We start from the raw sequence: 23,798 nt of genomic DNA on the forward strand, positions 1-23,798 counted from the left end.
GGAGAGTCCTGAATAATAACAATTGTGAGGATGAAATAAACCAATAGAAACCATATCGAAACATGCTTTAGACAAATCATTTTGAGCTTTTTTTGGTTTAACTGACATGTTTAAACCCACCCACAGTATTTTTGCTAATTTGCCAATGAGCTTTGATTGAGTATCTTTTTCTCAAATACTTTGCAGAGAAACATAATTCACTCATCCCTCTTCCGAACCTCTTATTTCCATCCAAGGCACCACAATTCTGTAAAGTCACCCACACTGGCAACCTAAGTCATCCGTGACCCTTCACTCTCCACACACACACACACACACACACACACACACACACACACACACACACACACACACACGTATATCCAATCAGCCGTAAGTTTTGTCCATTCCGCCTCTACAACAGGGCAGCTAGGAGGCGCCATAGTGCATAGAGTGCTGGACCTGTTCAGGAAGACTCATCTTCCTGAGTTCAAATCTGCCCTCAGACACTTACTAGTTGTCTGACCGTGGGCAAGTCACTTCACCCTGTTTGCCTCAGTTTCCTCATCTGTAAAATGAGCAGGAGAAGGAAATGGCAAACCACTCCAGTATCTTTGCCAAGAAAACCCTAAATGGGGTCACAAAGAGTCCGACAAGACTGAAAATGACTGAACAACAACAGTCTCTACATGTCTCACATTAATCCCCCACTCATAGTCACTGCTCCATATCCTCATCCTTTTTCACCAGCATTATTACATTAGACTCCTAATTAATATCCTTGCTTCTAGTCATTACCCTCTCCAAACATCCTCCAAGAATCTGCCAAACTGATATTCCCAAAACAGGGACCCGATCATGCCCCTCTCCTACTCAAAGCCCTTCAATAGCTCCTTTCTGCCTCAAGAGAAATTACAAAAACCTCAGTCTGGCTCTTAAAGTTCTCTACAACATGGATCCTTTTATATCTACAATATCTACATAGCTACAATATGGATCCCTCCTGCTTTTCCAGCCAGCTTTCAGATTATTCTCCTTACCACCTTCACATGCCCTCCATTTCAGACAAACCATGTATTCTATGAGCTGTTTGTTTCCTGAACTCAACAACCTCACCTTGGTGTCTTTGAACAAGTGGCAATCTATGTCTAGAATACATTCCCTCCTCACTTCCACCACTCAAAATCCCTGATTTTCTCTCAATATCAGCTCGTGTTATTTCCTCCACGAGGCCTTTGCCAATTCCCCCTAGATGTCAGGAAGTCTCTTTCTCTTTAAATGAATGGGTACACATAAAGGGGGTTCATGGAAGAGATGCCACCTAAGCTGGGCCTTGTAAGAAAAGAGAGACCCCAAAACATGGAAAAGAGGGAGAACGTATGCATTCTAAGAACGAAGAACTACACGAGCAAAGACCGACAGATAGAAGGGAAGAAGAATAGGCAAGAAAGAATAGCCCAGTTTGACTAGAACTCAGAGTACATGAAGAGGAGGCAGTGGGAGAAAAGGTAAGATGTAGCCATGCTGGAGATGGCCAAATGGAATATCCAGATCAGAAGCTCATTTTTTAAAAGGTAGGCACTGGGGAGCCTCCAAAGGTAATTAGAGTGAAGAGTGATAGCAACAAAGAGGTACATCAGGAAAATGACTCGAACTTCAGTGTGAAGGGTGAAGACAGCAGAGAATGACAGCAAAACGGCCAGCTAGGCTGGACAAGAATCCCATAGGAGAAGGCATGGATGAGCTGCAAGTTGCCCCCCCAGGAGACAGGCTCTTCATTAACAGGATCACAGATCCATTGGAGTGTTGAAGAATGGTGCCTTTGTTGGTTTTCATCCTAGAATGTAAGCTCCTTAACTTCAGGAGCTATTATTTTGTTTGCAATTGATTCTGTACTGTGCCTAACACATCTGTATAGAGTGCCTTACGCGTAGTAAATGGAAGTTAGCATGAGTTAAGACTACTGGATTTGCAATTAGGAAACCTGAGTCCCGCATGCGGAAAGAGTGACTCTTTCCTCAATTCTGTCTGCCAGAAGAGAAAGTGAGGCTGGTGACTTTGCACAGCCCTCCCTCGCTGAAACCAATTCACTTGCACATCATGGCATCACCTCTTTGAGAACAAAGGACGAACACCAAAATGGCATCTTTTACAGGAAGCCTTTCCGAACTCCTCTTGACTCTAATGATTTCTCCGTCAATTATTTCCTGTTTATCCTGTATATATCTTGTTTGCATATATTTGTTTGCTTACTGTCTCCCCAATTACACTGTGAGCTTATTGAGGGCAGGGACTATCTTTTGCCTCTTTTTGTATCCCCAAGTCTTTAGCACAGTTCTTGGCACACAGTAGGCACTTAATAAATGTTTAATGATTGATTGATGAATTATTTAATAATTGATTAAATATTTAATGATTGAGCCTGAATCCCAGCTTGGTTAAGATGGACAAATGACAGCCTGTCAGAGCCTCAGTTACCTCATCTGTTAAATGGCTATAACATTGCATTACTTACCTCGCAAGGCTGTTGTGAGGAGAGTGTTTCGTAAACCTTGAAAATGTTTTAGGAATATTACTTTTTATTGCTTTTGCTCAGTCCTTTCAGTCATGTCTGACTCTTCATGACCCCTTTGGGGGTTTTCTTGGCAAAGATCCTGTAGGGATTTGCCATTTCCTTCTCCAACTCATTTTACTGATGAGGAAACTGAGGCAACCAAGGTTAAGTGACTTGAGGTGGGATTTAAACTCAGGTCTTCCTGACTCTAAGCCTGGCTCGCTATTCACTGTGCCACTTAGCTGCCCAGAAATATTACTTACTATTTTTACAATAAATATTTGCTAAATAAAAAAAGTCCATGCCAGGCAGCATCCTAGCAGAAGACATGGTGCCTGAATTAAGGAAGTGGCAATGGGAACGGAAATGAGTCAGATGCAAGAGATTTTGTGGCTGATACGGTAGATTAGTGCAGGAGGCGTGATGACATGGTTAGCATTGCTCCGTGGGTTTGGATTTGCTGTACTTTTCTTCTTTGCATGGAACACAGATTTAGAATGACCATATCTGGTGCTCAGAATCTAAATGTTTCCAATTACTATTAGAAACAGCCTTTTGCCTTACATTTGCAATCTAATACTCTCCGGCTGCCTAATCTCAAGGTTTTAAGAAGAGAGCTAGGCCAAGGTTAGTCCAGAATCTTATCATGCGTGGAAGGAATAAATAACACTGATAAGGGACTGCTTCTTGACTCACCATCACGGCTCTCAAGGGAGTCACAGCATCTTAGCCCAGGTGATTTCAAAAAGGTCCCAGGCAACCTACAACTGCAAAACTGTTAGAAAGAGTCATATTACGAAGCATTATCTGCAGAAATGAATGTAATTTCCCCATGTACTGACCTGTAATCTTCTTATCCTACTAAAGAACTGGGTCAGGATGTTCTGTCCTTCTTGAAAAATCAGCAATCATTATGAAGGCTGATGATAAAGTCTGCGATTCTTGTGTAGCTGGTAGAATCAGAAGAGGCATGCTCATTCACATATGGTAGGAACTTAAGATCACAAAATGTTACTGCTGGGGCAGCTAGGTGGTGCAGTGGATAGAGCACCAGCCCTGGAGTCAGGAGGACCTGCGTTCAAATCCAGCCTCAGACACTTACTAGCTATGTGACCCTGAGCAAGTTACTTAACCCTGATAGCCTCAAAAAAAAAAATGTTAATGCTGATGGGGACTTTATTGATCATCTGTTCTAACCCCTTTATTCTACAGAACATTGCAGCTAGGTATCTCATTGGACTTGACAGTCAGAAAGTCCTGAGTTCAAAACATGGCTCCATACGCTTAGTAGCTGTGTGTCACCCTGGGCAAGTTGCTTAACCTTTTTATGCCTCAGTTTCCTCATCTGTAAAATGGGAATAATGACAACACCTCCTTCCCAGGGTTGTTGTAAGGATATGATGAGATAATATTTGTAAAGTGCTTTATAAACCATAAAGTGCTATATAAATGCTATTATTATTATTATTATTGTTATTACAGATGAGGAAACTGAGGCCCAAAGTCATAGAGCTCATAAACGGTCAAGGTGGGACATAAACTTTGGCCTCCTAACTCTGTTCCCATGTTCTTTGTACAATGTCATAAAAACAACAACATTTTCCAATTTTCTTTGCAGCATCTGTGCTTTCAATATTAGCCAGTTATCTGTGGTGAACAGGAGCATATCCCATCCCCTGGAATCACAGAATCTCCCATTTGGAAGGAACCTCAGGATCACCTAGTCCAAACTATCCCTGTGTTGGGAATCCCTCTACATACCCCAACAAGTGGTTATCCAGCCCTGCCTTCCCTATCCTGGACTTGGGTAATGGAAATGATTTTTTTTCCTAAATCTAAGTACAGAACTTTCTATCTACTCAAATTCATCTTCTTAGATACAGTCTCTGGTTTCAGCTGGTTGAGATCATTTTTGGATTCCCAATTCTATAATCCAATGTCATAGCTCTCCCAAGTCAGTTTCATGCAGACCAGAAACTTAATAAGATTGTCATCTATCCCCTCATCTGAGTCATTGATTAAAATGTTCAATAGAGTAGAGTCAAGGTAAGAACCATGGGGCATGCCACCAGATACTGCCTTCTAGGCTTACCACATAATCACCACTCTCTGGGCCCAGTCATTCATTCAGTTCAGAATCCTAATCAGTGTCCTTGTTATGTTCATTAAATTGAATTGTACAGATTGCGCTCTTTCCAATTAGTCTCCTGTCAAACGCCTTGCTGAAATATAGGTTTACTGTGTCCGTGGAGAGAATGGATTATTGTATGGGGTCAAAACTTTGCTCAGCCAAGCTCAAAATGTGTTTTATGATATTACAATTCCCAGTGGAGCTCAGAGCGTGTTCCAGCTACATTACCCACCAGAGCTCAGTTCTATTGAGGAGGGTTAGAAAACATAAACCTTTTTTAAATTTCCACAGCCTTTCTTAGAATGACACACAGACCTTTCAAAGGCCACAGAAATCCCCATTAGAACTAAGGGTAAACCAAGTGCACCTTCTCAGTTTTGCTCAAACAACATGCAAAGATGTTTAACCAGGGGTCTGTTATTTTTAAAAATATTTTGATAATTTTATATATAATTTTATATATATATATTTATATATAATTGGTTTTCTTTATATTCTGATGCATTTTATGCATTTTAAAACATTATTCCTAGAAGGGATCCAATGGTGTGACCATTTAGAAACTACTGCCTTTCCTTATCGAGTATAAGAGGGCCTACTAGAACTTAGAAGGTGTTGCAAAATCTCATTATTTCTAAATGCTCACCTGCCAACACTTGCTTGTTAAGACCTGCTGGTGGACTTAACCACTGATTGGTTATAACTTTCATTTTGTGTGTTTATTTGGAAAATAATGTAATCACTACAACTTTAACTCTATTACACAACAGATGAAACATGTATGTACAGTTTTTCAAAATTTTCTTCTCTTCTCTTCTTCTCACCCTGGAAGATCCCTCAATTCCTGTGACTCCCCTCTTCTCCTCTCTCTTTCTCCCTCTCTCTCTGTCTTTCTGTCACTTAACCCTGTTTGCCTCAGTTTCTTCATCTGTAAAATGACCTGTAGAAAGAAATGGTGAACCACTTCAGTATCTTTGCCAAGAAAACCCCAAATGGAGTCACAAAGAGTCAGACACAACTGAAATGACTGAACAACAATTTTGGGGTACATACATATACATGTACATATATATAAATGTACGTATATGTGTATGTGTATGTGTATATATGTATGTGTATATAGGTATGTGTGTGCACATATACACACATACATATACATGTACAGGTGCATATACAGACACACACATACTTACGGCTTCAGCAAACCTTGTTTCTTTACTGAATCCTCCAATTACCCAAACACAATGTTCCTGCCAGGCCCCAAGTGTACTAGCCTGGGTTCTCTTATAGTCCATCTTTATCTCCAGCGTGTCCAGAGAACTCTATATTTTCTTCATTGTACCAATTATTAATGTTTTGATGGTTCCTCAGTTTACTACCTTTGATCACTGAGGGGTACTCACCTTTGTCCTGGGTGCCCAGTGTGCTAGCCTGTCCTCAAAATCACAGAACTGTAGAATTTCAAACTTCAGATGCCATCTGATGCAAGCCTGACTTGATGCATGAATCCACAACATCCCCAAGGGCATCTTCTTTAAGCACTACTAAGGACTTTTTCATACTTTTCTTTCTCAAACACATTCATTTATAATGCCCTATTGCTTTAGCCCTGGAAGACTGGACAGTGTATCTTTGGCATAATCACAGCACCTCCTTGTACCTTTGCCTGGTTTACTAATCTGTCTTCAGTGCCTCTGCAGGATCAAAACCTTTGCCCTCAGTGTATCTCTCTCTAGTGTACGTGGCTGTGTCTTTGGCCAATTCATCTGTCTTCAGAGTATCCCCCTCCACTGTGTTCTCCATGTACTCCAGTGCTCATTGGGGACATAGGGTGCCTATGTTCTCTCTACACCTTTTTGGGTGGAAATGATGCCCTTAATATCCATGCCCACTCTTGTGTGCAACTATTTTCAGTGACGACCAACACGTCATCAAGGTCAGCTACCACACTCATGGTAAATCCTTCAACTTGAAAAGGCTACAAGCCAACACCAAAGTGGAGGGAGTGTTGGTGCACGATTTTCTGTTTGCAGATGATTGTGCACTCAATTCAGCCTCTGAAGCTGAGATGCAACAAAGTATGAATGTGGCTTGTGCTAATTTTGGCCTAATGATGAACACCAAGAAAACACAGGTGCTCCATCAACCACTAACCACACCATCCGTATGTGGAACCATCAGTTAGAGCAAATGAAGAAGTTTTGAATGGTTCACTTTTTTGTAGTGTACTTTCCAGGGATGTACCCATTGATAATGCGGTTGACACACACAATGCCAGAGCTAGGTCAGTGTTTGGGAGGCTCTGAAGTGAAGTGTGGGAGAGAAGAGGTATTAAACTGACTACCAGACTGAAAGTCTACAAAGCTGTTGTGCTGACCTCATTGTTGTATGCCTGTGAAACATGAACAGTATAGTAGCACCATGCCAGGAAACTGAATTTCTTCTATTTGAATTGTCTCAGGAAGATTTTGAAGATCACCTGGCAGGATAAGGTAACAGGCACTGAGGTCATTTCTCAAACTAAACTGCCAAGCATTCAAACTCTACTGCAGAAAGCACAACTCCAACGGGCTGGCCATGTTGTTCGAATGCCACATTTACACTTGCCGAAAAGACTATTTTATGGAGAACTCACACAGGACAAGTGCTCACGTGCTGGTCAGAAGAAGCAATACAAGGACCCTCTCAAGGTCTCTTGAGATTGTATGACATGGAAGACACTGGCACAGTTCAGCATGGCGTGCCCTCATCATACCCTCTATGAGCAAAGCAGAATCAAAACAGCTCAAAAGAAACTCAAGATGCGCAAATCGAGAGAATCCACCCCAAATGTTCACATGGACTGTTTGTGCCCGACCTGCGGTAGAACATTCTGAGCTGGAATTGGTCTGAACATCCACAGCCGGACACACTGTGACTTGACGAACATAGTGATGTCATTTTGGTCCTCTTCAGAACCAAGGACAATAACCAAACCAAATCATACCCACAAAGTATCCCACATTCAATTAAGTTCTAGATGCTGGGGGCACAAAGACACAGAAGATTCCATTCTACTGGGAGGATGCCCATCTACTGAAGCAGATACACAGTAATGCTGTAGGAAGGAGATAACACCAATACCTGGAGGAGAGGGGCAGGAGGGAAAGAGGAAGGTCTGGTTAGGGGATGACATGAGCTGAAAAGGAAAGGAAGTAGGGAATGCAAAAGGAAGAAGGAGGGACGTAGAGCTTTCTGGGTGTGAGGGAGAGCCTGGGTAAAAGCATGAAGAGGAAAAGGAACATCGTGTGCAGGACAGTTTGGCTGGAATGCAGAGTACCTGAGGGTGAATGATGTGAAACAAGCCTGCAAAGTTAGATTGGAGCCAGATTAGGAGGGCCTTCACTGCCCACCTAGAGCTAATGGGGAACTGCTGAACCTTAAGGCCCTGGGGAGCTATGTGGTCAGATCTTGAAGTTAGGAAGCACAATTCTGCAACTGAGTGGACAGTGGATTGGTATGAGAAGAGGCCAGAAAACAAGGAGACAAATTAGGAGGCTACTGGAATAGTCCAGTCAAGAGGTAATAAAAGCCTGAACCAGGGGGTTACTATGTAAGTCAAGAAAAGGACAAAACTTGTCTAGACGGCTTCTGTCGGGGAGGGGAAGAGTGAAGGTGTTAAGAATAACTCCAAGACTGCAAACCCAGGTAACCTGAAGGATGATGGTGCCCTTGACAGACGGAAGTCAGGGGGAAGGGATGGGTTTAGAGAAGAGCTCTTAATTTGGGGTCTGTGCACTTTTTCTTTTAATAGTCTGATAATGGAGACAACTAGGTGACGCAGTGGATAGAGCACCAGCTTTGCAGTCAGGAGGACCTGAGCTCAAATCCAGCCTCAGACACTTGACACTTACCTGTGTGACCCTGGGCAAGTCACTTAACCTTGATTGCCTTGGGCCCACCCCCCCCAAAAAAATTCTGATGACTTCTTCACTACAATTTGGTTTCCTTTATAATCCTGGGTATTTTATTTTATGCACTTAAAAATAATTATTCTGATAAGGGATCCTATAAGCTCCACCAGGCTGCCAAAAGGGCACATGATACAAAGAGCTTAAGCTCCCTTGGGTACAAGGAGTTTATCCTCCCAGAGCTGGTTCAATGAGTACACCCACTTTAGTTTAACAGCATCTGTTAACTTCCACCCTTCCCGGTTCTCACTGTGTTCGCATCTGTCCCTCTCACTGTTTGCACCGCTCTTAGTTATGTCCTAGTGTCCTAGCCTAGGCCTACACGCCACCATCCTTGTCCTCACTTGCCCCTCTGTGGAGTCACCTTAGGCAATAGCAAACCATGATCTCAATGGACTCCCACATGCCTGTGTTCTCACCGTATTGTCCTGCATCTTCAGCATGTCCCATGCACGCGTGTGTTGTTGGTAAATGCCTGGGCCTCTGTTCATGGGGTGCTCTCAGTGTACCCTCTTAAGTACCTGTGCTTCTGCCTCACTGTGCCCTCATATTTTCTCTCCTGCACCTTCAATGGCTTTTTGCAGAGTCACTTCTCCAGACTCAGGATAATCTTCCCCTTGGGAGATCTCCTCATGATCAATCATCCCCCTCTGGCCTCCTTGTACCCACTGACCATACCTTCCCGCCTTTCCTCAAAGAGCCCATAGGATGCCTCACTACCAGCCCTTCTGTTAAGCTTCTCAATGTTCCCATTCTGTGGCCCTCATCTGGACCCAAATCGTGCCCCACTTCTGCTGCAGTGCTCAGAGCACGAGCCAACAACCTCCAAAGTAGCATCAAAGCCACCGGGAGAGTCTAAATTGGCCACTAGGAGGTGTCACTTCTTCAGCTCTACCCTGGAGGACGCAGCTGCCAAAGAGATCTCACATTCTCTGGTAGAACTGAGTTTGCTGACCTCAACAAGCAAGAATTCAAAGGGCAATTTCTTACTCCAACACAAGAACTTAATTGACTACTGAGACTAAAGATCATTTAATACACAAAACATCATTTAGTTCACATGTAATACAAAAACATTTATTTTCTTTGTACAACCAAACTCTCTAAATTTCAGAAATACTGTATGAAATTTATACAATGAAACCTATTAAGACTCTTGAAAACATTGAGGTTTATCCTGCGCCATTTGGAGGACCTGAAAAAGCTGGTCTCTTGAATTCATAAATTACAGCAGAATATGACATTATTAATGTACATTTTAAACACATATACATGTCAGTGTATACAATACATTTACATGGCCAGTCACACCCTTTGGGAAGCTTGCCAACACTCACGGAGACCAAAGGTATTGTTAGAGGAATGGGAACAAACCTGTGCCCAGCTCACTCTGAAAAAACTTGTGTGGTTCAGCACGTGTTTATTCTCACTCCCATGGCAGTGTCTTTGGTGCCAGGGAGCATGTTAACAAGATCTATATCTCTTTGCCAACACAAATTGGCTCAATTTCCTGGAAAATAATCTGAAGTCAGGAAAAATTAGAACAGTAAAACGCCAATGTGAAAAAGTCGTGGCTTCACCACCATGGAGCACATTCACTCCGGTCAAATCCCTCATCTGCGGGGAGCTGAGTCACCCACAGCCGGTACTCAGAGGCCTGAAGATCCCATTCTCAAAGGGAAAGTCAGTTGATGAAGGCCGTTGGAAGGTTCTTGTTCCCAAGCCCCCTTGTGTTCTTCTCCAGCTCCATAAGGCTCCCCTTGACCTGTATTTCTGAATACAGGTAAAGTATAATGTCTGAAGGAGAGGACAGGTATCATAATCAGGGGGAAAAAAAACCTAGCATGACAGAGCTTTGAAGCATCAAAACGATGGCTCACAGTGCTCCCAAATAGCTGTACTTGGTAAATATTTGGTACAGTATACATTTTATAAAAAGCCAATGAGCTTCAGATCATTTAACCCAGGTTAAAATGAATGAAAACCAAATCCCTGTACACACAACCCTAGAGTTGATTCTGGTCACTGTAGGATACATGAGAACAATCAGTATCTTCATGGGCTTTGGGACAGTCAGAGGCCATCACTACTTCAGCCAACTCCAATCAAGACTCTAAAGCCAGACATGAAAAAGAACAAAAAAGGAAGAAAAGATGAATGAGGTCAGAAACATCTTTTTCTTTGCACTACAACAGCTTTCAGAAGAATTTGATAATCATCTCCAGCAACTTGCAAATGAAAAGAGGAAATGCAAATAACTAAAACAGAAAGTATTTAGTGGCGAAATTAACTGGAGGCTCAAATGTAGCAAAGCTTAGGCAGTTAGGTTTTCCACTGGGCTTTCCAAGTTTTATCATCACAGTATTGTTCACACTAACCTAATATTTGAATACTCTTAATTTGTTAACGTCTATGAACAACAAACATAATCATGCTAATTCAGCATACGGGCAACAACTGTTTTTCAAGTCACAAGCCTCCCTCCCAAACATAAATGTGAACTGCTGTGTTAGGAGATATAATCTACCCACCAGAAAGGCCAAAATGAACAAAGAAAAGCCAGACAGATGCAAGTAAATGATCCTCCCAGTAATTCCAGGAAAAATACTCCTGTAAAGAATGCCTGAGAGTCCCATGTACCAGACTATGGAGAGCTGAGCTACATAAAGCTCCTCTCTCAGCTCTCTCCACGACACTGGGCATTTTAAAACAGGCTGCTCTAGCCCAGGTGGGGCAAGGAAGAGAAAGCATGAAGACTTACCATTAGACTCTTACCCTGTTCCTCTGTTGCCTCGCGAATAACAGTACTCAAACAGCCAAGATAATTCAGATTTTCCTCTACTATTTGTGTAAAAGTTTCTCTGTAGAATGAAACAGAAAATAATTTAAACTTAGGCTAAGGAACATGTTTTCTTCTATTGTCCTGTCTTTGATATCAAATTCCAGACCAGATGTGTGTCAACCAGGTGTCTTTCGTTTTTCCATAACTTTACGAGGAGCCTCGCAAATCAGTAAAAAGATGGACAGTTGTCCCCTGACATTCGCAGGAGTCAGGAGGGCAGAACCGCTTCAAATGTGAAAAACTGCAAATAACTCTAGGCCCCACCCCAAACCTTTATTTTAAATAATTTCAATTTAACACCCACAAGAAGTAAAACAACACAATGCACCCATAAAAAAGTGGCAATTTCTACACGAGAGACTGGTATCTCACACACTATGCAGTCTTTGCAGCTGAATGTGTAGCTGCAGCAATTGTTTCAGATTTCCTTCCACAAAAAGTGCAAGATACAACGATCACTGTGAGAGAAAGTCACGTGACTGAGTCTGGAGGGTAGAAAGACTAAGAGGAGACGCTCCCAGAGCACCTAGCCTGCAGTTCTTTGGTGCACTGAAACTTTTTACAAAATTTAACTTTTTATAATAAATTTACATATGTATATTTATGGTAGTAAATGATAAAAATGGATTAATGATATGCAGCATTTATGACTAATTTTTTTTAGTTTTCTTTACATATGCATGTCATCTGCCATATTCTGCAGTTATGCTGCAAATCTCCAAAAATTCTCGTTTAATTATTAACCAACTTGTGAATAACCAAAGCTGTGAATGTGAAATCCATGAATGTCAAGGGATGACTATGTAAGCAGGATTCCTGCCCATACCCACTGCCAAAAGGATCAGAACAGATCCTGAGAATAGCTGCTGCATGTATGCTGAGTTAACATGACTGCATTTGTGTTCATGGATGTTAGTTAACAAGTTAGGACCCTCTCTTGCCTGAGATGTTGAAGAGGAAGGTGACCCTTTCCTACCTTACTGGACCTGAAGGAAAAAATATTAAACTAATACATGAAATAAAAATGTGGGAAATAAGGAGAAACATCCCAGCCAACAGAATGCAAAGGGGAAACAATTCTTAGTCTGCAAAGGTACCAGTTCCTTTCCCTAAATTTGAAAAATGAAATGACCTGACTACACTCTTCCATACACACAATGAGCCACAGGCAGACTCTGGTTCTTCTCCCATCTCCCTCTGCCACTTACATTCCCTTCTATTCAAAGATCGCAGACCAAAGCCTGAGGGCTGGGAGGGATCTGAGACCATCTAGTCCGACCCTCTCAATTCACAGATGAGGAAAATGAGGCTTAGACAGATCAGGTGTCTTGTCAGGCAGAATTTAAACCCAGAGCTTCCTGACTCCCACCCATCATGCTGCCCATTCTCCACTTGACCACGTGTTTCTCAAAGTGCTCCACTCTGCATGAAGCCTGGTAATCAGGCCTCACAGAGAATACAACAGTATCCACAGCAGAATAACTCTCAAGGCAACTTCACGTTCTCTTTCTTCATAAAGCTTTCTCTGATAAATTCCACCTGGCTCTGGTCAATTCACAGTTTATCTTTTACAAGGATAACCAAATGGCAAGTTAATTTAGATCCTGTCTCTACTTGTAATGTCAATTCTAACTGTCTGCTTCACTATGGCTATTCAAAAATTTTAACTGCCTAAAACACCTCATTTTCCAACCATTGTAGGGAACTGTAGTGCATCCTATTACTTGTGACTAATAAATTACCAAGCAGAGATAGCCAAATTCCAAAGAAGTACACTGAACACAAAAATGACCTTAAATTGCCAAGGAAGCCCCTTGAATGCATCTTGAGCTGAGAGCATCACCATGATCCAAGCACCTGAAGCAGTGTTGGAGGGGCAGTGTTGGGAAAGAAGTGGGAGGTGGCAGAAGGGGTCACTGAGTGGTCTCACCCATGACGTGAATGATCCCCTGAAATGGACCCCAGCACCCCTGGAGTAAAGCACCAGCTTGGGCACGTATAGAGAGATGGATATTATGAAGAGATGTTCATGTCTTGGGGAAGAGCAATACTACTTAGTGGTCTGCTTACACTTCTAATCGGAAGAACATGTGAAATTAGGACCACTCTTCAATATTTCAAAAGCTTCATCAGCGGAAATAAGTCTCCCCGCCCATGCAGACTTCACCCCTTCATGCCCTACTAGTTACTGTGGTCAAAAGAATAAAAAATCAGCACCTTCTTGGGATGAACTTTTTCCACCCCAATCAGGCTGGGGGTCACGGGACAGACTCCCCCTAGTTCATCACCAGGACTGGCACATTATGGACTGAGTGAGCAAAGATTCTCTCTGGTAATAAATGACTGGGAAATTCCAATAGACTTGGGAACTTTATATCTGTGAGCATTTATTACAAGTGCTAAGTACTCAGAACCATAGAATCTGAGCAGGATAGATCCCCACAGGCAAGGCTAGTTCAACTCCCTCTCGCTTCTTGAACCTAAAGCATCACTAATGAAGGCACAAGAGGCACCAAAGGTTTCTTGTTCCAACCTTTCTGAGTAGACATTTTCCTGTAACAGCTATGATCAACTATTCTATGCTACTACTACTAATTACTACTCTACTACTAATTAGCAGTGGGATTTGGGGCTCAATCTTTACTGACTCTAGAAACTGCTTTCTTTAAAAAAATCCTATCGGGGGCAGCTAGGTGGTGCAGTGGATAGAGCACTGGTCCTGAAGTCAGGAGGACCTGAGTTCAAATCCGGCCTCAGACCAAACACTTGTCATTAACTAGCTGTGTGACCCTGGGCAAGTCACTTAACCCCAATTGCCTGGAAAAAAAAAATTCTATCAGTTTTCTTTCTTGTGATGTGACTCATAAGAGTAAGATGCCGAGCATTCAGCTCTCTGGTTGTGTGTGAGGTGGCTCTACTCTTCTCCCTGATTAACTATGGGCTGGGCCCCTAGTTGGTACCATTGAGTTTTTCAGAGTTTGCATTCTGAAAATGGTGGGGGAGGACTTAGGAAGAAAGGAGAAGGATACAATAAACTAAAAGAGAAAGCAGAATTCTTGATTTCAAGAGGAGAAGAGCAAATATATTCTTATTTTTCATTTTAACAACTATGTACTGTTAAAAACGGAACCCACCCATCCTGAGCATTTAGTACACCACAGGACAGAGAACGGGGTATAGGGGCTGTCAAGGTTGAGGGTAGACCTGCAGGAGTTGGAGTAGTGACTGCACCTTCTAGACTGGTTCCAACAAGGGATCGAGCAGAACTCTGAGTCTGAAAAGATGGAAAAAAAAAAGTCAAATATCATTATCTACTCATACTCTTACCGTTTGCTATTTTAACTTCTAAAATCTATCATGTATGCAACCTACATCTGTTCATAGGCCTTTATGCACCACCATTTCTTCAACTGTCTTTGGCCCACTGATTAAGTGCATCTAAAGCCAAACATCTGCCCCTCCTAGTACTCCTACAGGCTCTTTGGAGTCTTCTTCTGACCGGAGCAGAGAAACTCAACCTGAGAGGATCTAATGGGACAAGTCTTAGCACCAAAAGGAGCAGATTAAACACCTCTCACAGGGACTTCAGAGCTTTCTCCAAATCCTCCTCCAGACACAGCCAATTCAAGTTCATATCCTACAGTGGACCTGGGGATAAAATAGTTGTCAGCCAAGGATCAAGAAGCAGCATTTCCAGCCTATCAGGAAACAGATACCTGAAAAAAGGCTTAAGCCCATCACACTCGTCCACCACCTTTCTGCAGGGAATAACAACCCTTAAGGACATATGTCACCATAAAGCATGACGACTTACACAAGCGATTTTTAGCAGATGCCAAATTTCCCTCTGCCTCTTTCCCTGCATCAACATGACTGTACTGTCAGCTTCTTTGATGCTATTGAGGGCCGCTTCAATCTTGGGGAGCAGGTCAATAATCTTCTGCTTACAGCCCAACAGCTTGCTGGAGAGAAGAGCCACGGTCAGTGTCAGAAGGAAGGACCAATCCCCTGAAGAATATGAACAAATACCAGCACAGCGCCACGCTGCTCCTGCTGAGCGTGTGGACCACGCTGTGGAAAGCTCTGGCATGGGATTCCTTGGCTTTTATACAGGGAGAAAAAGCGAATTTCTACCTGAGGTGACCAAACAACTCCTTGAGAACTCGGTCCTGGTTCTGCACAGTCAGCACAATGATTTTCACCATCTCCGAGCTATCACTGTAGGAATGATCTGTGAGAAATAACAAACAGCAGGACCAGTCATTCTTCACCAACAGCCTGGAGAAAGAACCCTCCCCTAAACCCTGAAAGCATTACCATTTAAATTCAAAATCTGATTTGGTAAATGAATGCCAGAATAGGCCAAGCAAAATGTAATAATTATGAGAGTAATTCAAATTAATACAGCACTTTAAGGTTTACAAAATGTTTTCTTCACATCAATCCTGGGGGGTTGGGTAGTACATTTAGTAGAAGTGCAAAATGAAGAGAGGTTAGGTGACCTACTTGTGGTCAGTTAGTATCGGATTTGGGACTAAAACCCAAATTTCTCAATTCCCAAGTCAAATGTCTTTTTCACGACATCATTCTGCTTCAATAGAGATTTTGTTGTTTGGTCATTTTTTCAGTCGTGTCCAATTTTTCATGACCCCATTTGAGGTTTTCTTGGCAAAGATACTGGAGTGGTTTGCCATTTCCTTCTCCAGATCATTTTTTATGGATGAGGAAAGTGAAGCAAATAGGGTGAAGTGACTTGCCCAGGGTCACACAGCTAGTAAGCGTCAAGTGTTTGGTCTGAGGCTGGATTTGAACTCAAGTCCTCCTGACTTCAGGGCTGGTACTCTATCCACTGTGCCACCTAGCTGCCCCTTTGTTTTGTTTTGTTTTGTTTTTTTAAATGCACAGAAGCAAACAGAATTGTGGTTTTCTGTTTTGTTTTTTGGGTTTTTTTAGGCAATTGGGGTTAAGTGACTTGCCCAGGGTCACACAGCTAGTAAGTGTCAAGTGTTTGGTCTGAGGACAGATTTGAACTCAGGTCCTCCCGACTTCAGGGCAGGTGCTCTAACCACTGCACCACCAAGCTTCTCCCCCCCCCCCCCCCGCGGCTGTTTTATTGCCCTCTTGTTGTGTACCAGTGCCTTCAACACAGTAAGTTCTTTAAAAATGTTTGCTAAGGCAGAGGGCACTAAAAGCACTTAAGGAAGCAGGAAACCACTGGCTCGAGAGCTGGGGAAAGGGGAAACAGGGCAATTCAGCAGGCCAGCTACTGCTCCAAACACGGCAACCACGTCTCCAACTCGGCTGTTCCAAATGTCATCTGTACAATACAAGATTTTCTAAGTTGGCAGAATCTCATCCAATTTGGTAAACTCATCAAAAGCACCAGATAGCCTTTCGGTTTCCCACAGCTCCACTACTCTACCATCAAACAGCAAGGACTTTTCAACTCCTCTTATCTTATTTTACCTCCAACATCCCAATCACTCCATGCCCCAAGCTCTTCCTATTATAGCCGTCATTTCTGGAAATTCCATAGACCAGAGCTTCTTGACTATATGTTTTACATAAATAAATATGGTCATAAATGGTTTCTAGAACAGGTTAAAAGCTGGACTATCTGTGTGACCTGGAGAAAAGTGACTGAATACTGGAAGAAATCAGAGAAGCAGCAGATGAATGCTGTTTGTTGATTGAAAAAGTGGCAGCAAGAAAATGTGAGAGAATCATACCAAGTCATGTCTCATGTCAACTTCAACTCAAAAATCTGACCTAGCAAACTAATCAAAGCAGAAAGAGGAGCTTCACCAGACTGACTGGTCTGGCCTGGGTGGATGCCTCACAGTGAAGGCTGATTTGTCCTGGGGCAGAAGCAGAGCAGAACGAGGAAGAGCTCCTGGGAGACCCAAAAGGACTAGCATGGGACGTGGTTTCATGACCAAGAGTTTTCTAAGTAAGCTGGACAAAGCTGGGCACCCAGAACTACCAACCTGCACAGATTGTTCATATCCCATGACTCCTCACCACAGTAAACAGCTCATTGCACTTAAAACAACTGGCCTGAGTAAGCCAACCTATTGCTGACTTCTCAATGAGAAGGAGTATGGAGGAAGAGGAAGACAAGGAGAAGGTGGTAAGGGACACAGTCCCCAGGTCCCAAACTAGGAAGGTCCCAAACTCTGGGGATAAGGGCAGCTGAAGAACCATGAGAACAAGACAGCGGAAGAGGATGGCATGTCATCATCTCCAAAGCCCTGTAAATCCTCATGTCACAAAACAAAACGAGCTCCAATTAACCAAACATTAAGGGGCTTAGAGGGCTTCTTTCCTTGTCCTTTCTGGTTTCCATTTACTGCTTTTCACTTTGTGGACTACCTACAAGACATTGGCCTTCAGTTGTTTCAGCTGATGAGAATGTGATTTTTGGTACCACATTAATAATTATAAAATCTTCCTACAACTCAAATCAACTTATGCTATATGTACAGTAATTTGTTCTTTTCCATCATAACATGCCACACGCTATCTATCTTGTTTGTAGTAAATGTTGTCTGACTGGCCAAACAAGTAACCAGTGACAGATGCAATCACACAAGTCAGTAGCTTTCAATATGGAGTGCCCTGTCCCTCTTTGAATGAGGATCTTCCCTCTGTAGAGACATTAGGCTTCTGCCAACTTCCCCAGTCAATAGATTTTAGTGTTGTTTTTTTATCTTGTTCCCATCTTCCTTCTAAAACCTCATTACTTCACATTTCCCGTTTGCCTTCCATTCCTAAACTCTTGGGTTCCCCAAGATGGGAAGCTTGTGACAATTTCTCTGTATTGTAAACATTATGTAATCCCTGGGCACCACTGAAAAGATACTATCTGGCAGCCCCAGATTTCCATTCAATCCTCCCAGGACAGCAGGTGACACTAACCACTAACCTTGGGAAGTTCTTTCCTATGCTATGACGGGATCTTACCTGGAGATCTGGGCTTCAGTTGCTTGTAGAGATCAATGGCTTTCTGTTCCCTACAAAAGAAAAACCAAGTTATTTTACAGCAATGCCAAGACAAATGTCTTCTAATAATCCATAACTGGAAGCAAGTTGACTGGTTTTAGTCATATTCCATATTTTTAAGAAGGCACAGAACTCTACTAGACAATTACATAGTATTTCTTAGTGCCCACTTCAGAAAATATAGAGCTAAAAGAGTCAAAGTACAGTGTGCTTAACATACGACTGTATTTTATTCCAAAATGCTGATTTACAACTCCATTGCATTTCCTCATAAGGGCATAAGCCAGAGTCCTTCTGAGAAGATAGATCATGAGCAAATCTGAAGTCTCCTCTAGAGCATCTCAGGTAAGAGGCTGTATGCCCTAGGTGTGGGAAGCAATAGGAACATTGAAGATAACTTCACTTAGATCAACCTCACAATAACCCTTTGAGGTAGAATATTCAAAATATGATGATCTCCATTTTATAGATGAGAAAACAGACTAAAAGCAGGTAAATCACACAGTCAGGAAATATTGGACAAAGGTTCTGACTGGGAAGAGTCCAACATTCTTTTCACTTAGGAGGGAGAAAACCTACCTCAGGCTACAGGGAATAATTTTTGGAAATATCTAAAAATCATCACGTCTAATGGAAGTAACCTCAACAATACTGGCATTTATCACGTGAAAGCCAAGTAGACAGAAATCAACCCAAGTACTTGGCAATGTCATCATGATCAATCAGCCACCCCCAGCTCAAGACCCCAGCCCAGAAAGACCCAGGAGGCAGGATTCCTCACAGAGAGTCCATGACATCTTCCTGACGCCTTGCAGAAGGGCTCCTCTGCAGCTCCACAATTTCTGTATGCAGGGACATGATTTGCTCATCCAAGTATCCGATATCACCAGCCTAATTCAGACAAAATGGGGGTATCACTTAACAGGCATCTCAATTGTGCCCACAAAGCACAAGAGGGTTAAGAAGAGAGAACAGGTCTAAAGAGAAACAGAGGGCTTGTTGCTTGAATGTTGGAAATAAGAAATCTTCGTTTCTAATATAAAAAGGCTTCTTTCCTGACACACCATCTAATCTTCCACATAAGAAGATGCTTAATTTCCCACTTAGTTCTTTGCCCTCTACTTGCCCATCTCAAAATGAATCTAATCCACTGGTTTCTTCTCTGAAAAGGCACAAAGAGATACCAATGTCAAAACTGAAAGAGGAAAAGGATGTGCAGAAACTACCAAAGCAGCTTCATTATGCTGCATTTATGGGTCTTTCCTGCCTGTTGCTCTCATCTGCCTGAACAGGTGACATGAGATGGTACTAGATCCAAAAACCATAGGATATTCATTCTACAACACCTGCCTTCAGTAAGTCCGAGAAGGATCAAGGCAAGACATAGGACTGGAAGGAAGAACAACGTCGAGGCTTCTAGAGAGAGTGGAGAGGTATGATGAAGGGCTTTACGCAGTGCTCATCTGAAGAAGTAACCTGTGCCTACATGAACAGAGCAACCATCTAAAGGATCTGGGGCCTCTCCAGGCGTCCTGATCTGTATCTGGCCACTGGACCCAGCTGGCTCTGGAGGAGAAAGGGAGGCTGTGACTTTGCACAGCCTTCCCTCACTTCAATCCAATTCACTTACAAGGCATGGCATCACCTTCCTGATGTCATGGTCCTCTTCAAGAACGAAGGACAAACAACAACAACCACCCATCTACAGCCAGTCCAGAACATGAGAGAAGATTTCTGGGCAACCACAGGTGTGGATGCATTAAGTAAATACTCTTTCACTCACAAATAAAAGTGATGATAAGGCAAGACAGCAGAAACCAATCTTTACCTGTGCACACTGGATGGCCTTTTCTTCCATTTCTTTCCAGGCTTTCAGCATTTTTTCTGAGGCTGAAACAAAAGTCAAGATTATCTTAGAAATACCCATGAACAAAAACAAAGGAGAGAGACTTCAATGGCTAACATATCCCTATTCTTGATCAGGGTTTTTATCATGACCACAAACACTTTAATACACTAGGTAATTGTATTTTACTCTTATCCAGAATAACCATATCTCCTAACTGAGTAGACTCAGGGTGAAGAGGTACCTCACAGAGTAGACACTGGTACAAAGCCAGTTATTGTTATTTATGTACAGAGAAGGAATTATGGCAGGGGTGCTGGTGACCTCATCTAGTTTACTCAAACTTTATTAACTCTGCAGTTTCATATTGGATCTGAAGGACAGTAAATCCAGGGCAACATGCTATAAAAGATGCTGGCTCTGGAAGGCCACAAATAGCAAGGCCATAATATTCACGTCCAGTGGTGAAGTCAGAAATATAACCCAAAAGGTGTTTGTGCTGGAGAGGAAGAACCACTCCAGACACTTTGAGACAGACTTTGTGTCTTTTAAGAGCGGAGTTTCAAGTCCATAGATTTTAAGATCATTGGCACACTTACCAAAAATCACACAAATCAAAAAATGTGAGTTCCCCATGGAAAGCATCAAATGGCATTTAGTAAGCAAGAATTAAAAGATCACAAACAATTTTTTAAAAAGTTCAAAACAAATAAATCCATCTCACAGCAGACAGAAACTGAACTTAAGAAGGGAAGCAACTACCAGTGTATGTATATAGAGTTCGGGATTCATCCCTCTTTTATTATATTCTCCTAATAATAAATAACAGCAACAATAATAATAACTCCATTTGGACAGGCCTTTCCAATTTCAAAGTGCTTTCCACCCTCACTCTCATTAGAGTACATGGAATACTTACATATCCCATAAGTCATCTGGTCACTGTATCTATCCAGGTCAAGCTGGATGCTCTGGTGAAAAAACTGCAATTTTGCTTTCAGTTGCTGAGACGCTGAGATCATGGTGTTCTTCATTTTGGTTAAGTTAGCATTATAGCGAAGAAGACTCAACCTAAAGCAGTGCAAAGAGACAGAACCACATTTAGGCAGAACGAATCAAGGGCTGATGGAAAAAACGTCATCCTTGCCCCTACACTTTGCTATCCCGGGTGAGAGGCAAACTTGGTCAAGAGGCAGGTTTCCCACTCAATGCTATCTGTCAAGATAAAGACCTTGTAACACTGCGACCAAGCACCTATTCAAAATGTTTTGCTTAGCAGGTTTCAGAGGACAAGAACAACTCCTATTTAAATTGTGTTTTGAGGTTCACAAAGTACTTTCCTCACAGCATTACACAAATATTAGCATCCCCAACTTAAAGTTGGGAAAGCTGGGTGTTTGTATAGCCATCTCAAGGAAGTTACAGGACTTGTTCAGGGTCCTACAACTACTATGTTGCAACCAGAACTTGAATCCAGGTCTTGGACACAAAAATGCTCTCTTTATGCTAGCACCCTGCTGCTTCCATGTGGGCCTTACAGCTTGGGAACCAATGACACAGGTTCTGGGATCACGTCCCAATGGCACTGCCCAGAGCCCCCAAAGTCCAGCATATGGTGTCTCACTACTGGATGGCCCACTGATTATTTAAGGCCTAACGTATCCCCCACGCCCTGAGTCCCCTGGACTGTGGGGCCTCTATTCAGAGGCCTGCTTACATTGCTGCTCTCTGCCCCTGGAAGAGCCTGCTGTAGTCTTCTTTGAGCCCAGACACATAATGCACAGCTTCAGCCCACACTCTACGCAGCTGCATAACTGGTAATTGGATTTTGCTGTCCTTTACTGTGGGGGGGAAAAAAGGCTTGGTATAAACTGATGCAGAGCAAAGCAAACAGAACCAACGACTAGAATAATGTTAATGAAAAGGACACTGAAAAGAAGCTGAAAGAACCAATCAAGGTTCCAAAGAAGACATCATGAAACTCATTTCCCTTCCCTCAGCACCAAGGTCAGAGACCACAGGGACAGAATCCTGCCAACACCGTCAGGCAGGGTCACTGCTATGAGGGGCACTGAAATGTGGCAGGATAAGAAAGAGAAGGATGCTCAATTCTAAAATGATTGTGACACAAAAACCAAGAACTATCAAATAAAACTTTGTTTAGAAAGAGTGAATTGATTTTCCAGTGTCGACTGCCAAGAATCCCTCACAACCTGGCCTATTTCAGAATTAAACATTACCTACCATGTGCAAGGTCCTGTGGAAGACATGCAAGTAACAGTGCCTCCTGAGGGGTGGAGGACCCTATCCTTTACAAGCTACAGAAGCAGCAAATGTGTGAGTCCTGCAGAGCTTATGTCTGCGCAGAGAAAGGTCTAAAACTGGGAAACTCATCCTTTAATCTGGCAGTCTAATTAACTGATCCAAAAGCTAACTGCATGCTAAAATGGATAGTATTTTCTTTATTTGTTTTACTCCACAATATTTTTAAAATTTAATTTTCAGTTCCAAATTCTCTCTCTTCCACCTCTCCCACCCACTGAGAAAGCAAGAAAAACAAAATCCAATACAAATATGCATGGTCAAGTAAACATTAGTCATGCATTAGCCATGTCCCTCCCACCTCTCAAATATATGCTTCAATCTGTACCTCAGTACATCACCTCTATCTGGAAGTGGAGTGGATGTTTCAAGAGACAGTATTTCCTAAAGAATCTTTGCTCTTAAAAGAATTCCATAGCTCCCCAGCCGCCTATCAGCACAACTTAGCCCTAGATCAGAGTGGTAAAGTTCAATAGATTAATGCCACTGGGGGAAGCTGGTCTGGAAGATAGCCTGCCCCTCAGGATATATACTGTTCCCATAGGGACAAATGGGTCAGTGGCAAGTCAGGTGACTGGATAGGAACTGATATATAATCTGAGGTAGACATAGTGGGTGAAGATGAATGTAATCAATGTATACAGTACTTTTAAGTTGAATGTATATAATACAGACAATAATTTTATTATTTTTGTGCACCTCTAGGGTTTTTTTCTATCTTTGTTTTTGGGCATACTGTCAATCATATCTATGGTTTGTTTGTTGATAAATCAAGGAGTAGTATGATGGAAAGAGCACAACCTTTAGAATCAAAAAGACCAGTATTCAAATCAAATTCAGGACTCTCCAAATACCTCCAAACCATTCCTTTAAGAATATATTCCAGTGGGGTAGCTAGTTGGCACAGTGGATAGAGCATCAGCCCTGGAGTCAGGAGGACTTGAGTTCAAATCCAACTCAGACACTTGACACTTACTAGCTGTGTGACTCTGGGAAAGTCACTTAACCCCATTACCTAGCCAAAAAAAAAATACAATCTACTTTACAATAATCTATTTTATTGACACAATTTTGAGGGAATTATTTCGAGAAATGTGAGCTGCCTCTATTATTATGAAAGGTATCTTTTTTTTTCCCCAAATAGCTTTACATATTGACAAAGAACATGGGAA

At 42.3% G+C, this 23,798-nt stretch overlaps 1 protein-coding gene across 5 annotated transcripts in view; it reads right to left on the reverse strand.

Annotated features, from left to right (window-relative positions):
- Positions 1-9,669: 9,669 nt before the first annotated feature.
- CHUK (conserved helix-loop-helix ubiquitous kinase) overlaps positions 9,670-23,798 on the reverse strand; it is a 38,227-nt gene continuing 24,098 nt past the window's right edge. For 3 of the 5 annotated variants that reach the window (XM_027846324.1, XM_027846326.1, XM_027846327.1), the window contains 10 exons: positions 22,022-22,145; positions 21,224-21,375; positions 20,287-20,348; positions 19,240-19,349; positions 18,420-18,469; positions 15,591-15,687; positions 15,271-15,418; positions 14,591-14,730; positions 11,376-11,475; positions 9,670-10,727 (listed from right to left, as the gene is read on the reverse strand). In XM_027846324.1, coding sequence (XP_027702125.1) covers positions 10,701-10,727; positions 11,376-11,475; positions 14,591-14,730; positions 15,271-15,418; positions 15,591-15,687; positions 18,420-18,469; positions 19,240-19,349; positions 20,287-20,348; positions 21,224-21,375; positions 22,022-22,145 — 1,010 coding nt within the window. In that variant the 3' untranslated portion in view covers positions 9,670-10,700. Of the gene's footprint in view, positions 10,728-11,375; positions 11,476-14,590; positions 14,731-15,270; positions 15,419-15,590; positions 15,688-16,566; positions 16,774-18,419; positions 18,470-19,239; positions 19,350-20,286; positions 20,349-21,223; positions 21,376-22,021; positions 22,146-23,798 lie in introns of those variants that run through there. The other 2 variants (XM_027846325.1, XM_027846328.1) reach the window with 2 other exon arrangements.

The sequence above is a fragment of the Vombatus ursinus genome, unplaced genomic scaffold (assembly GCF_900497805.2).
Source record: "Vombatus ursinus unplaced genomic scaffold, bare-nosed wombat genome assembly UNPS02015129.1, whole genome shotgun sequence".
NCBI lineage: Eukaryota > Metazoa > Chordata > Mammalia > Diprotodontia > Vombatidae > Vombatus > Vombatus ursinus.